Source organism: Gigantopelta aegis, chromosome 9, assembly GCF_016097555.1.
Source record: "Gigantopelta aegis isolate Gae_Host chromosome 9, Gae_host_genome, whole genome shotgun sequence".
NCBI lineage: Eukaryota > Metazoa > Mollusca > Gastropoda > Neomphalida > Peltospiridae > Gigantopelta > Gigantopelta aegis.
Window position 1 is genome coordinate 15,436,926 of NC_054707.1, and position 15,725 is coordinate 15,452,650.

At 39.4% G+C, this 15,725-nt stretch overlaps 1 protein-coding gene across 1 annotated transcript; it reads right to left on the reverse strand.

The window, feature by feature from the left end:
* Positions 1 to 7,557: 7,557 nt before the first annotated feature.
* LOC121382017 lies at positions 7,558 to 8,699 on the reverse strand. Its single transcript, XM_041511482.1, has 2 exons — positions 8,436 to 8,699; positions 7,558 to 8,325 (listed from the first exon to the last, which is right to left on the reverse strand). Exon 2 carries the CDS (start codon positions 8,303 to 8,305, stop codon positions 7,751 to 7,753), a length of 555 nt encoding a protein of 184 aa, XP_041367416.1. The 5' UTR covers positions 8,306 to 8,325; positions 8,436 to 8,699; the 3' UTR covers positions 7,558 to 7,750.
* Positions 8,700 to 15,725: the final 7,026 nt, after the last annotated feature.

The window sequence follows — 15,725 nt, forward strand, 5'->3', positions numbered from 1 at the left end:
TTTTTTTCCCAGGCTTTGATACAAACATTGTCTTTATAATAAAAAAATACTTTTTTTGTTTGATTAATTTTTTTTTATGCTTCTGTTTACTTTAGAAAAACAGATGACATCTTTATCTTTCAATTTTTTAAACATCCAAGATTATTGTAAAGATTTTCGTGTAGAAGCATAGAACTTGTTAACACAAAGAAAAACCTCTAAAACTATTATAGTTAGGGATTCATATAGCAACCCTCCCCCATCGTTCTTGGACTAAGTAACTAAACTTTGGGTTGATGGCAGTTTGACAGGTTTTAAAAGTTTAAATTTCGATGTCATCATAAATCACAACTGACTCAGTAGTTGTACTTTAATCTAAAACATTTTAGTACTTCTGGCAAGGTACATTTAGAAGAAATATGTTTTGTTTGTCTTTATGGAAAGTGATAACCTAGAAAACCAAGTTCTTTAAGATTCCCATTCCAAAACTTTCTATTTTAGAAGTTTGCAAACTTTTTAGGCATCTAGTTAACTAAAAATTCTATTTAGGGATTGATATAACATACATCGCCCATCTTAATGTACTAAGTAACTAAAAAAACAAATGAACACAGTTTGTATTTCTGATTTTATAACATTCGATCTGACACATAAATGAGTAGAACTCAGTACTATGTTTTAATCTAAAACATATTTACTACACCATACATCACATATCGTGGTAGAAATATGTTTGTTTGGGGATAGTTCATATAAAAGTCCCATTCTGTGATAAAATAGCAGTACATTAATTCTCAACACACTTTCAGCCCCAAAACTTTATATCGGTGGCGTCGTGGCAGGCCATCGGTTACAGGCTTGTAGGTACTAATTCGGATCCCAGTCGAGGCATGGGATTTTTAATCATATACCGACTCCAAACCCCGAGTACTCCGCATGGCTCAAAAGGTAGGTGTGAACCACATTGCACTGACCAGTGATATATATATGGTTCAATAAAGGCCATGGTTTGTGCAGTCATCTGCCTGTGTTAATGCGCAAATAAAAGACCCTTTTTGCGTCCAGCCATTACACTACGACTGATACATCAAAGAACGTCAGGTATGACCATCTTGTATATTCCAATAGCCATATAAAATAAAAAATAGAATGTGCTCTAGTGGCGTCGTTAAATCTCGACAAACTGGGTCTTCCTCCTTCAGTCTGTGTGAACCGTACCATATAACCATAATAAAATGTGTTGAGTGCGTTAAATAAACCATTTTCTTCCTTAATGAGTAGAAAATACATGAACTACTCTTTAAAAAAAAAAAAAAATCTAATATATATATATATATATATATATATATTTTTTATTATTTTATTATTATTTTAAAAGATTTTAGATAGTGCAGTTCGTACTTGTCCTTATTATATTTAAGCACTGTTATACCAAATTTCACGATAGATGTATTTTTAAAGATATAATCTAGTTCATTTTTATTACATTAGTAAATGATGTATGGAGAGCCTGGATGTCTATTAAGTTAATTTTGGGCGTTGTTGGTAGTTTCACCAAAACCGGTTCTATAAAGATGGTATGGAATGTAGCACAATGTTAGAACTTACGAAAGTACATTGTCATTATTACCTTAATTAAACAGTTTACGATTGGTTGTTAAAGCGGTTATCAAAAAACGCGGGAATTGATTTTCCTTTAATACCATTACGTCGTGTAGTCACAGCTACTCTTGCCAGGGAGTGCTACTTGCTTGTGATCGCTACTAGCAAAATCTCTTGCTTCTGAATCTATATTAAAAGTAAGTGTTTTAAATATACTTTTCACTTTGACTATCTTTAAAAACGAATCACGAGCTCTTGTCGTTTTTCAGCCCTTTAAGGCATTGTCACGGATTTAAGGACTTCTCTAAATTAAATAACAAAATGTAAATTGCATTTTTTATTATTATTTTTTATTTATTATTATATCAACCCTAGCTATTTTATCACCCAAACTGAACTACGAACAACTGAATATTCATGTTAACCTTGGCAATTTTAGTTTTGAATTATGGCCCGTTGCTATAATTCATTTTTTTCCTTACAAATATCATTAATAAGTGGAATAAGTTGATTGAATGAAGAACTTTTAGAGACAAATTAATGTATACAGTTTTATGTGATACTTTTTATTCATTAAACAGCTGAGTGGTGTGTGGTAATATTCCTTTAACATGTAACTTGGGGAAATAAATCGAATTATGTTTTGAGTTAGATTACTGAAATTTTATTAAAATAGTTTAGCTGTTTTAACTTAGAAATATGTTTACTCATTTTTATTCATACAAACATACTAAACAGCTTAGTTTAAAAAAATAAATATTTTATTTATTTGCAGGACACTGAAAGTGATCATGTGCAACATGTTAACATTAATGTGATCAAACCAAAGAGTAGATAGTTTAATATGTAATCCAGAATAGATATTTTAAAATATAGATAGTTTCATGTTTAATCTGAAATAAATGGTTTATGCAATATGTACAATTAACAATATATAGTTTGTAATTAATCTAAACAAGAATATCTAGTTTAAAAAAAAACAAAAAAAACATGTCCTCTCACACAACTTGCAGGGTATATTCGTGTGATCTGTGTCAGAGTAGCTTTTCTCGAAATTTGATCTTCTTAGACATAGAAGGAATTGTTTCAATCAGTCACACACTTTCATATGTGAACTATGTGGCGAACATTTTACCAGAAAAGATAGTTATCACAGACATGTTAGACGCCATCACGATCATACTTTAAAATGTTTAAACTGTTCGTATCAGTGTTCTAACCGATCCGAGCACGCAAAACATGTTTGAACATGTATAAGTAGACCTCAAACGTACTCGTGTTACCAGTGTCCGTGCATGTTTTCGTTGTCTAGGGAACTTGCAATACACCACTCTCGAACTCATAAGCCACAAAGAACATTTCGATGTTCTTTTTGTCTGATAGACTTTATTAATGTTCAGTCATTAAAACGTCATTTTAAAGATTGTCGCACTCAGTCTGGAGGTGGTAAGCGGCGCACCAAACAGCTAACACCAGCTCCGTCAGTCAGTACTACGTCTTCTCGGCCCACCGGGGTTCAACCTCAAAACAAACGACGGAAACCATCGAGCACAGTCAGTCTCAACCCTGACAGAACTCCCCCACCCCAGGTGAATGCTATACCGTTAGCTGCACAACCCCCTTCTCAGCTTAATAAACACCAAGAGGACGCTGTACAAACCCCTTCCCCACAACCTGAAACTGATCAGATTCCGGAAGAACCCCTTTCCCCGAACAAAGGTTGTAATAGGCAAGCTCTACATGGGGATGGGGAAGAATTTGACTATGACGGGACTGACCAAGACAGATCGGACTTAATGAGATTTTTAGTTGCACGTCGTCGTGACGTTATTAATGATATTCAATCGGAATTAAGAGAAAAATTGTCCATAAAATGGGGTATTTGTGTACAAATTAAAATGTCAAAAGTCAGTCCAGAAGGAGAACAGACATTTGTGGAACCGTACTTTAAAAACAAAATGAATATCGCTACCGTGACGGATGACTTAGAAGAACAATATTCTACTGCAATGAATTCGATTATGATTAGATTAGACGACTACGAAGGCGAAGAGTCAAATCTTAATTTTGAAGAAGTCATTACCATGAAACTGACTGTTGTTCGATTTCAACCTTTCAGAGGTGCGTCGTACATCGAATTACCTGTAGAGTTAAAGCGAAAGAAAAAAAGTATACTGAACATTCAAAACAATGATGAAAAATGTTTTCTATATTGTGTTTTGGCGCAACTGTACCCCCCCCCCCCCCCCCCATTCACACCCAGAGAGAACGCATCACTATTTGCCTCATGAAGACAAACTGAATGTTAATGGTATAACATTTCCAGTCACACTAAAACAAGTTGATTTATTTGAAACAAATAACAACTTGTCTATAAATGTTTATGGTTTTGAAGAAATTCACCGTGGTGCAGGGGTGTAACATTCTCTTTGAGAATGGCCAATACAGCACAAAATTGAAGTTTTGAGTAAAATTTGGTGTCCGTAAAATTCTGTGATATTTGTGTTTTTGCACAGTTCTTTACACTGTTTTTGAATTTTTATATTGATGTTGATCATCACTTTATTTATTTGCATTACCATAGTTTGACACCCAATAGCCGATGTATTTTTCGTGCTGGGGTGTCGTTAAACATTCATTCATTCATTCATTGAAGAAATTCCACCGGTAGGTAGAAACGAACTTAAAGACACCCCACCTCCGAAGGTTGTATATCCAATACGTATAAGCAAATATCTCAATGTAACAAATAAACAACACGTTGATCTTCTCATGTTAACGGAAAATACACTTGACAAAAAAAAAAAAATCATTTCTGTCTCCCCTGTGCGTGCTGTAACCTCACCGTGGTGCAGGGGTAACATTCTCTTTGAGAATGGCCAATACAGCACACATTGAAGTTTAAAGTAAAAGTCAGTATCTCTCTGTGATATTTGTATTTTGCACAGTTCTTTACACTGTTTTTATTTATATCTTGAATTTTTCTGTTGATGTTGATCATCACCTTATTTGTTTCCATTACCATAGTTTGACACCCAATAGCCGATGTATTTTTCGTGCTGGGGTGTCGTTAAACATTCATTCATTCATTCATTCATTCATTCATTCATTTCTGTCTGATCAAAAGTTTGTCCGGTTTAATATCATGCACGGAATACAGTTATCGACATTACAAACAGAAAGATTACTGTTATCACAACGCTCAGAGAATAGTTATGCCATCATTTGAGGAGGCCATAAAATGTTTTGGTGTCAAACATAAATATAAAACACAGCGTTTTCCATTCATTATATTCAGCCATTTTCAAAAGTGTTCTCGAACCAACAACCGAAAAAAATTGATTACAAAAGCACGTACCATGTGGGTACGCATACAAGGTCGTAAGTATCCTGGATAAATACACAAAACCCCTAAAAGTCTACACTGGTAAAGATGCGTCAGAACATTTTATAGAAAGCATTTTAGAGGAATATGAAGAAATAATGGACATTTTTAATAATCTCGTTGACGTTGTGCTCACAACTGAGGCAAGATGGGAAATTGCTAACGCCACACACTGTTATCTGTGCGGTGAAGAGTTAGATTATAGTAGGCATGTAGGGGAGTCTGTCATGGTTACTGTAAGTTAAATTTCAAACTGGAAAAAGAAGTGATGTGTGCTTCATAACAGCGAACGGTATGACACGCATTTAATTCTACAAGCATCCACTAGGTTTGCAGATACAAAACTCAGCTGCATTCCGCATAATACCGAACAGTTTCTGTCGTTCTCCATTGACGATTTAATCTTCGTCGACTCTCTTAAATTTCTCACATCATCTCTCGATTCGCTGACAAAAAATCTTATGAGCAAAGGAAAGCACTGCTTTGTACATTTAAAAAAACATTTTCCCGACCACGTTGTCATGCTAATGCTTAGTTCCCACTGTCGTGCGATCCATTACGAACGCCACGAGTGGCCATTCGTAGCTGATCGTGGAATTTGTGTTGACCTCTCTGAAATTTGACGTTTGGATACGAGTCGATAGGTTGTGGTACAATTTGGTGCGCTCGGATGCGATATGGTAAGGAGTGGTCAATTTCAGGTGACGCGATGTGTCACGATCTGATGTCCCGTCCAGATACGATTAGATACGTTCCGATACGATTGTCCCGATTGAGTGCACGGCTGGGTCCCGATCTGACACTATAAACACGATCGGGGTCCGCGAATTGGGACGATCTGTTACGTTCCTATACGTTCCGATACGTTCCAATACGATCATTACGAACCGATGCGATATGTTGCGATATAATACGATTGTGGGCGCGATGTCTTTCACGGTCGGGATCAACAGTGATCACGATTTCGGGTACGATTGGACCCCCGACGGGTATATATAGAACCCGACTGACCATGGACTTCAGGGTTTCTTCACCTTCTACAACCCACAACCACTGATGATGGCAGGAGTTCAGGATGATGACGTGACATTTAGCGTATTGCTGTTGGCTTACATTATGGCCAGAGAGGAAGAAGATGAGCAGCAGCCAGACCAGCCACAACCCATACCAAAAAGGGCCAGGAGAGCTGCAGTCAAGCAGTTCTGGGTGCGACCATGGCTCACGGAGGAAAGGAGACAACACCTTGGCCAGTTCTCCAGCCTCCTAGACACCCAATTGAGGCTGGAGGATCCAGTAGCATTCCAAAACTACACACGGTTAACACCACAGCTCTTCGATGAAGTCTTGCAGAAGGTGGCCCCAGCAATTGAGAGGGAAGTCACCAGTTTCAGGCAACCCCTCTCACCTGCACTGAAACTGGCAGTGACACTGAGGCACCTTGCCACTGGAGACAACTATCGGTCCCTTGCGTATGCCTTCAGGTGTGGAGTGTCCAGCATCTCAGAGATGGTTCCGGAAGTGTGCCAGGCAATTGTGCAAGCGTACACAGATGAGGTGTTCAGCGTACCTGTGACTCCTGAAGCCTGGACAGCCTTAGCTAGCCAGTTTGAGCAGAGATGGAACATCCCCCACGCCATTGGGGCCTTAGATGGCAAACACATTGCTATCAAGAAGCCACCCAAGACTGGCAGCCTCTACTACAATTACAAGGGCTTCTTTTCGATACCACTCTTGGCTCTGGTGAGTGCAGATTACAATTTTGTGTGGATCGAGCTTGGTGGAAAAGGACACATGTCAGATGCTCAGATATTTGGCGATTCTGAGCTCTTCAACGGCCTGGAAAAGGAAGCCCTAGGACTCCCCCCACCCTGCCCTCTGACTGCAAGCCCTGAAGATCACCAATACATGCCCTTCTTCATCCTGGGGGATGACGCTTTCGCACTCAGGAACTACCTCATGAAGCCCTACAGCAGAAGAGGGATGTCCAGGGAGGAGAGGATCTTCAACTACAGACTGTCAAGGGGGAGGAGAGTGGTTGAAAACGCCTTTGGGATCCTAGCCAACAGATGGAGGTGTCTCCTCAGGACTCTCTGCACAACCTACTGAGGCAGAGGCATCCAGGCATTGCAGCACAAGAGGCGGACCATGAGGATCACAAGCACAATGTCATCCCAGGGGCATGGAGGGACCAAGTGGACTGGCCAGATGTGGATCAACCTGCTGCAGCTCGCAACTCAGCTTCAGCTGATGCAAAGCATCAGAGGGAACTCCTGAAGGCATTCTTCAACTCACCACAAGGTGCGGTCGCATGGCAGGAAACGATGGCTGGGCTGCATGACGCGGATGGTGGAGAGAATGCAGGAGGAAATGTAGATGGTGGCGATGATGATGCTTCTGCCGACTGAGGGACCCCCCAAACAGCGACTCCCTCAATTCCCAGTTGAAGAGAATGGTTATCCCAACTTTGAAATGTAACAAAGTAAAATGTAATAAAACCTTTTAAATAAAATGTAATAAAACCTTTCAATGTTTATCTTATATGGTTATTGTCCCCTTAATTAAGGAAGTTGGCCAAATGAAATAGCAAATTCATATAATGTATCATATGCATTTTTATTTTTAAATCTCTATTACATTTCAATTTTTAGTAACACAAGCACACTGGAAGTCTATGAAAAGAGTTCTGCACACCAAGTGCAGATCAAAACAGTGTAGGCACGTTTGGTAATAAACCGTTGATGTCCCCAAGTAGTCTCTAATATTCATCGTGGGGTCTGCCTGTGTCTAGGCCAGGTCTGTGTCATCATCATCCTCATCAGCAAGTTGACGAGGGGTGTTGAGCTGGGAGGAGAGGTTGAAACTGCCGGCAGCTGGTGTACTAGCTCCCAGCAGGCTGACGAAGCAGTCATCTAGAGAGGAGGGCAGCGCAGTGGTGGTGGTGCTGGCCGTCACCCCTGAGGCTCCTGGCTGTGCTTCACTGGTTGGTGGTAATGGGCTGGTCATCGGGTACGTGGGTAACTGTCGCTGGATGTAGCCGCGGTCCTGTCTACCCCAGACAGTGGTTTGACGCCCAACGGGGCGAGGTGGCCACTGAGAGGGGTGAGGCTGCCACAGGGAATGCTGGAACTGCGGGACCTCCTGCTGGAACTGTTGGGACTGCTGGTCTTGGCGTGGTGGTGGCTGCATATGGCTGTGCTCAGCTGCCCGCTGAGCCCTGTGCAGCACCTGGATAATGTTAGCCTCAGCATCCCTCCTGATCTCCCCAGGCACCTTCGACAGGGTTTCCTCCACATACTTCCCAAAATAGGAGCTGCCAGACGCAGCCGTACTTCTGGACATGAATTCCACCAGCAGGTCTTCTGGAAGAGAGAAAGCAAAATATTAGTATTTCTAGTAACTATATATCCAAGTATAACTTAATGTGAAATTAAATGAAATTGCAATTGTTATTAGGGGAGATAATACTCACTCAGTTCTCCAGAGTTTACCCTATCCTCACTGCCCCGTCTGGAGCCGACTGACCCTGTCTGGGAGGATGTATGGGAGGGTGGTGGGAGTGGTCGTGTTGGAGCCTTGCTGGAGGTAGAGGCAACTACTGAGGTTTGGCTGGTGGAGTGGGTGACTTCAGTGCCACTGGAAATTGCTGGTGCTGCTGCTGCAAACGAGGCCACATTTCTGGCATCCACCGTTTCAATGTGAGACCTCAAAAAAGAGAACTTGTCCCACACCCACTTCTCTGTGCTGCCCCTGCGTGTGCTGTAACCTCACCGTGGTGCAGGGGTGTAACATTCTCTTTGAGAATGGCCAATACAGCACAAATTGAAGTTTAGAGTAAAATTCGGTGTCCGTAAAATTCTGTGATATTTGTATTTGTATTTTTGCACAGTTCTTTACACTGTTTTTGTTTAAACCTTGAATTTTTATATTGATGTTGATCATCACTTTATTTATTTGCATTACCATAGTTTGACACCCAATAGCCGATGTATTTTTCGTGCTGGGGTGTCGTTAAACATTCATTCATTCATTCAATTCTCTGTGCTGCTCATGTCAGTAATGACATCTCCTCCTGTCCCACTCTTCTTGGCGTGTTTCTTCAGCCGGCCCAACATGGTACGCATGCTTGTGTACCATATTTTAAGTTGCGACACAGTGGTGTTCATCTTGGTAGCCTGTACAGCCCACAGATCCTCCTTCTGTGTGACATCCTTGAAGCCCGCAAGGCGTTTGCTGTAGAGGACCTCATTTCTCATCAGGAACTCAATGATTTCATCCTTTTCATCTACAGTAAAGACAGTCACTGTTTTTTTTCTCTTGGCTTTCTGGGTGGGGATGGTCTCCTCTGCCTCCTCTGGTTCAGGCTGTGGTTGGACTGGTTCAGGCTCAGGGGATGGGGCAGCCTTGCCCTTTCTCTTCTTTTCTCTGGTACCCTTCGGTCGCATCTCTGAAATTAAAAGGTTGACAGTTATGGGCTCTCTTCAAGTGTAGAGTCGCATTCGATCATGTCCACTATATATATGGGCGCGAGAACTCGTAACAGATCGTGAGCGTCCGTGCAAACCGTGACTACTCGTATCTACTCGTATCTACTCGTATCTGCTCGTCAGTCATTCGTGTCAGATCGTAATCTATGGTACCCTACAGAGCGTCACAGATCGTGGGAGATCGCAGCGCATCGCAACAGAGCGTGGTGTTTCTCTTGTTCACGGTTGATCACGATCACCACGATTTGGAACCACGATTACATGCGTTCTGTACCGCTTTCTTACGATCCAATACGATGTGATGCGATGATTACGATTGACAATTCATCGTGTTAATCGTAGAAAATTTTTGAACCGTCCAAAACTTTTCTACGATCAACACGATTGACACGACTGACCTCAAGATCTGATAAGATCTGATAGCATCACTACGATTACTCCACGTTTCAGACCACGATTCCAATCGTGTCGCTAATCGTGGTAGTGGGAACATAGCATAACCCGTAAACTTCCTTTCTGTTATGAGTACATAGATTCATTCGAGAAATTAAATGACACACAGTTACCCAGTCACAAAGACTTTTATTCACAGCTTTCGGAAAGTAACATTTCTGACGAAGAATACACCTTTGCAAAAACATTTTGGGAGGAATTTCATATCAAGACACTAGAGGAATTCATGCGACTTTACGTTTCTGTTGATGTTCTCTTATTGTGTGATGTCATGAAATCATTTAGGGACATGTGCATTAAAAGTTACGAGCTAGATCCGTTACATTACAAAAGTCTCCCTGGTTTTGCTTTAGATGCTGCTTTAAAAATGACCGATGTTGAACTGGATTTGTTCATAGATCCTGACATGTACGGTTTTATTGAGAAAGGTTTGCGAGGAGGGGTATCGATGATTTCACACAGATATTCCAAAGCAAATAATAAATATATGAGTGATTTTGACCCACAAAAAGACACGTGCTACCTCATGTACTTCGATGTTAATTCACTGTATGCAACCACTATGTTAGAACCACTTGCTCTCTGTGACTACGAGTTTATCTCAACCGCCGAGTTTATTGATATCGAATGGACGACTTTGGATACTGAGGGTGAGCTGGGGTACATTTTAGAAGTCGATCTGGAATATCCAAGAGAACTTCATGCAAAACACGCGTCTTTTCCCCTTGCACCTGTTCACGATAACATACACGCAAATGAGTTTTCACCATACTGTAAACAGTTACTTCAACAATTCGGTCTAAATTTAAATAAACCATCAGGCAAAAAAATTGTTTTGTACTTGAAGTGTCATAGCTTTTCATAGAAGTTTGACATTTTCATGGAATTGCCTTAGTTTCCTTTTAATGCATTAAGCTGTTTTACAACTAGGACAATACCAGGAGCCCACATGTTTTCTCCTTATGTTTACACACGAGTAGTGAAACCAAGTGAAGTAGCAGTCTGAACCATCACACATTATCATGCGCCCATACTCTTCCTGTTGACACAGGCACATACTAAAGCAATGTCCGGAATGGCATCATGAGGTCTGGCGTTTTCCAGTTTGTGAGATAAAATTTCAGGAAGCACATATGTCAGAAAGAAATGTTCACATGCATTTTTTAGTTTCGTGCAGAATAAATCATCTCTCTTTATCCGTATAATTTTAAGATCTATATTTGTGTATACCACAAAGTCACAATATGTTACATCATGCACAAACATCTGCAATTGGACCTGAGTGAAGTACTAGTGAGTTTTCTTCAACTGGCCGCTGCATGTGCTGTAACCTCACCGTGGTGCAGGGGTGTAACATTCTCTTTGAGAATGGCCAATACAGCACAAAATTGAAGTTTTTAGTAATATTCAGTATCCGTAAAATTTGTGTTTTTGCACACTTCTTTGCACTGTTTTTGAATTTTTATATTGATGTTGATCATCACTTTATTTATTTGCATTACCATAGTTTGACACCCAATAGCCGATGTATTTTTCGTGCTGGGGTGTCGTTAAACATTCATTCACCCATCCATCCATCTTCAACTGGAGACATCGGTCCAAATAGAAATTGGGGTCACCAATAGCCACATTGATGGGGTTGTCTCTGTGTTTGAAAGAACACTTGATCTCCAAACAACCTTTTCCGCAACAGTCACATTGAATTAAACCATCACTCGATGCTCCAAGAAAGGGCACTTTCACACTGATGAGCAGTCCAGCTCTTTCACATGGAAAGTTTTTATGCTTGGCAGATTAAACAGTTGCAAAACTAACTCTAGCTTCATTTTCATTGTCTATCCCCCAGGATATAGCCTTGTTTTTTGATAGATCCCTAGTACTGTACACCATAATTTGTTTCACCACATTAGCTGGATCAGTTGTCGCTCTCAGTACCAACACATCATGGGCTTTTGTTCCTGTGATTCGACCTTTTCTGTGATTAATGGAATGAATGGAATGTATGTTTAACGACAACCCAGCACGAAAAATACATCGGCTATTGGGTGTCAAACTATGGTAATGTAAATAAATAAAGTGATAATCAACATCAATATAAAAAAACTTAAACAAAAACAGTGTAAAGAACTGTGCAAAAACACAAATATCACAGAATTTTACGGATACTGAATTTTACTCAAAACTCCAATTTTGTGCTGTATTGGCCATTCTCAAAGAGAATGGTAAACCCCTGCACCACGGTGAGGTTACAGCACACGCAGGGGTTTCTGTGATTAAACCACAACGGGCTAACAGCTTGGTTTTTGGTTACTTGTTCCAATTTACGTACTTGTACTGGCTCACACTTGTAATTCTTCCACTCTTTTAAACACGTTATGCCTGTCAATAAAGGGGGAAAGGAATAAATGCATGTGTCTTCATCCTTATCTGCAGTATCAATAGATTCTTCATCAATTGGTGGAATGTGTTTAAAAAACACAGCACTTGGACAAACCTCCTTCAGGGATTGCATCACTTCAGATTCAGGAAGCGGTCCATTTCCATGTAACTGTTTCAACAGAGTTTTTCTCTTTTTCCCAAATGCTGTGGGTGATTCACATATAGTTGTGAGTACCAGCTGTAATAAATAGATCACAATTTAGTATAAATTTAATTATCACAAAAAGTTACATATTTTATTTGAGTATGCAATGGTGGAATACTATAAATCATAAAATATTAGCACCTTACAATTTAGCGAAGTCCATATTTGTGACATATTACCAACATAAAATTTAAGCATGCAATATATTTCCAGTTGCAGAATTGGCCTGAAACACAAAAGTGAAGTTACTTTCTTCCATATAAAATTTTAAGTCTTGCATAAAACTAACTATTGTTGTGTGCTATACTTATTATTTAATCAATAGCATGTTGTCAAGTTTGCCCATATATCGTTAATAGATGTTTATAATACTTTTGTTTTAATTTGTAATTTTTATATTTAGCATCATGAAATATACTTGCCTCCTTTCTGTAAGTTGAATTCCATTTGCATGCTTTCTCAGTCAATCTGGTTTTGACAGCAACATCCACTTTAAAAAGTAGGGCAGCAATATGGCTACACACTTCTCCAAGTCTGAAAAGAATAATCAGAATTGACATTAATAGTCCAGATCTATACTATCAATATATTCTCGTAACCATAAATATATATATATATATATATGTCATGGTAGAAACTGAAAGTACAACAAATGCAAATACTATTGCTAAACTCACAAATTAATAGCACTAAATTAATATATATATATATATATATATATATATATATATATATATATACACACACACACACACACACACACACACACACACACACAAAATTAATGGTCATTTAATAAATTGTAAAAATATATCATTACGTTATTTAGGATATATACCCTTTTGATCATACAAATTATAAATAGTAAAATATACAATTCTTAATTTGTGTAACCACCGTGCCTTTAGACCAAATATTTCTGAATGTAAATTGACGTCAATGATAAGGTAAAAAACAAACAAACTTTAATGATTAATCTGTTTGCATGGTTCTTACACTTGAAAACACATCAAATTCCAGGACATTTCCAGGACATTTTAAGATTTTTCCAGGACAAAATATTCAACATTTTCGCCATCTGGTATGCATTTGTTTAATAAAAGAAAAAGCTATAACTATTATCAGGTTCAACATCTTATTACATGAACAATAAAATAAACACAATAAAATAAATTTTTATTTTAATTATTTAAATTTATTTGGAATTCACCATATCATTTTATATATGAAGTTTGGCAAGTAAACTGTTATATCAATGATTGGGTAGGTGTAGCATAAAATTACCATGTTAAAAATAATATTTAGTTATATACTGACTATCCCTTCAGCATAAAGGTTTTTGTAAATGACATAAATTTAGTGTTGTCAAGATCGGTTTCAGGGCAGTTTTGGTTGTGGCACACGATGCAGGTTAATGCGCAGGAATGATATTTCTTGTCGTTGTACGGTTTCAAGCAATGCTGACAGAAATAAGACGCCGAAAAAAACCCTGTAATTTTCACAATGGCGTGAAAATGTGGTCGTGGCTGGTCTACAAAGTATAGATATAAATTAGGTGCCTGTGACGTCTGGTCGCCCACTCGTAGAAATTTGTTTCCCAGCTCTGCACCCACCACAAGGATCTGACATCCCAATATCTTCTCGAATGAATGAATGAATGAATAAATGAATGAATAAATGAATGAATGAATGTTTAACGACACCCCAGCACGAAAAATACATCGGCTATTGGGTGTCAAACTATGGTAAAATGAATGAATGAATGAATGTTTAACGACACCCCAGCACGAAAAATACATCGGCTATTGGGTGTCAAACTATGGTAATGGAAACAAATAGGGTGATGATCAACATCAATAGAAAAATTCAAGATATAAATAAAAACAGTGTAATGAATGAATGAATGAATGTTTAACGACACCCCAGCACGAAAAATACATCGGCTATTGGGTGCCAAACTATGGTAATGCAAATAAATAAAGTGATGATCAACATCAATATAAAAATTCAAGATTTAAACAAAAACAGTGCAAAAACACAAAATATCACAGAATTTTACAGATACTGAATTTTACTCAAAATTTTAATTTTGTGCTGTATTGGCCATTCTCAAAGAGAATGTTACACCCCTGCACCACGGTGAGGTTACAGCACGCGCAGGGGTCAAACTATGGTAATGCAAATAAATAAAGTGATGATCAACATCAATATAAAAATTCAAGGTTTAAACAAAAACAGTGTAAAGAACTGTGCAAAAATACAAATACAAATATCACAGAATTTTACGGACACCGAATTTTACTCTAAACTTCAATTTGTGCTGTATTGGCCATTCTCAAAGAGAATGTTACACCCCTGCACCACGGTGAGGTTACAGCACGCGCAGGGGCGAAGGCAGGGATGTCGTTCAAATTGCAGGGACGATCTGTCGGGACACCTGCCAACTCACAGAGTTTCACGGCTAGCATCTTCTGCTCAGTATGTTTCTTATTTCTTAAATTCTTGAAGTATGACAGTGGACATTTCTTGTATCGTAGAATCAATTCGATAAGAGGTGTCATCGAATGGCAGTCACCCGCGAGGTCTTGCCAGTCCTTACTTGAGATACAATTAGGTTTGGCCCAGGCAACACCGATAGCTCGGGGCATGCACAGATCGTCGTCGTTCACAATTTCGACTAATGATTTTTTCATGTGAACTGAGTTGTCGGGACCCGTGAGATCAGTCAGGGTGGTACCAGATCTTCCGCCTCTTGGTATTTGTATGGTGCCAATCTGAATGCTGAATGATGCGTCTAAAGGCAAATCTTCGTGGCTTTGCAAAACTTTTTCGATGTGCCCCAAGATGACGTCAGCATTCAGTTCGGCCAAAGGCTGCAATGGTATGACGATCGGTAAATTCAGGGCATCATGGTGAAGAATCACCCTTCCAAGGTCGCTACCTAGTAAACTGCTGGTAGCTTCTTCCAGAACGTGGTATGTAGATCTTGATGTAGATTGTTTAGCTTTTTCCCTTGCCACTGCTCGTGGAATTTAATTTCGAACGTCGTATCAGTTGCCGCCATCTTCTTGTGAGTCCTCACACCTTTCTTGTTAAAAGTATATGGTGAAGACAGTGGTAGGAGCTTCTGGAACAGGTCCAATTCCACCCATCTGGTTGATCGTCCGCTGGCGTTTGACCGGTGGTTCAGATGGCGACGACGATGATGATGAAAGTGGTGGCGATGGTCTGGCCACAC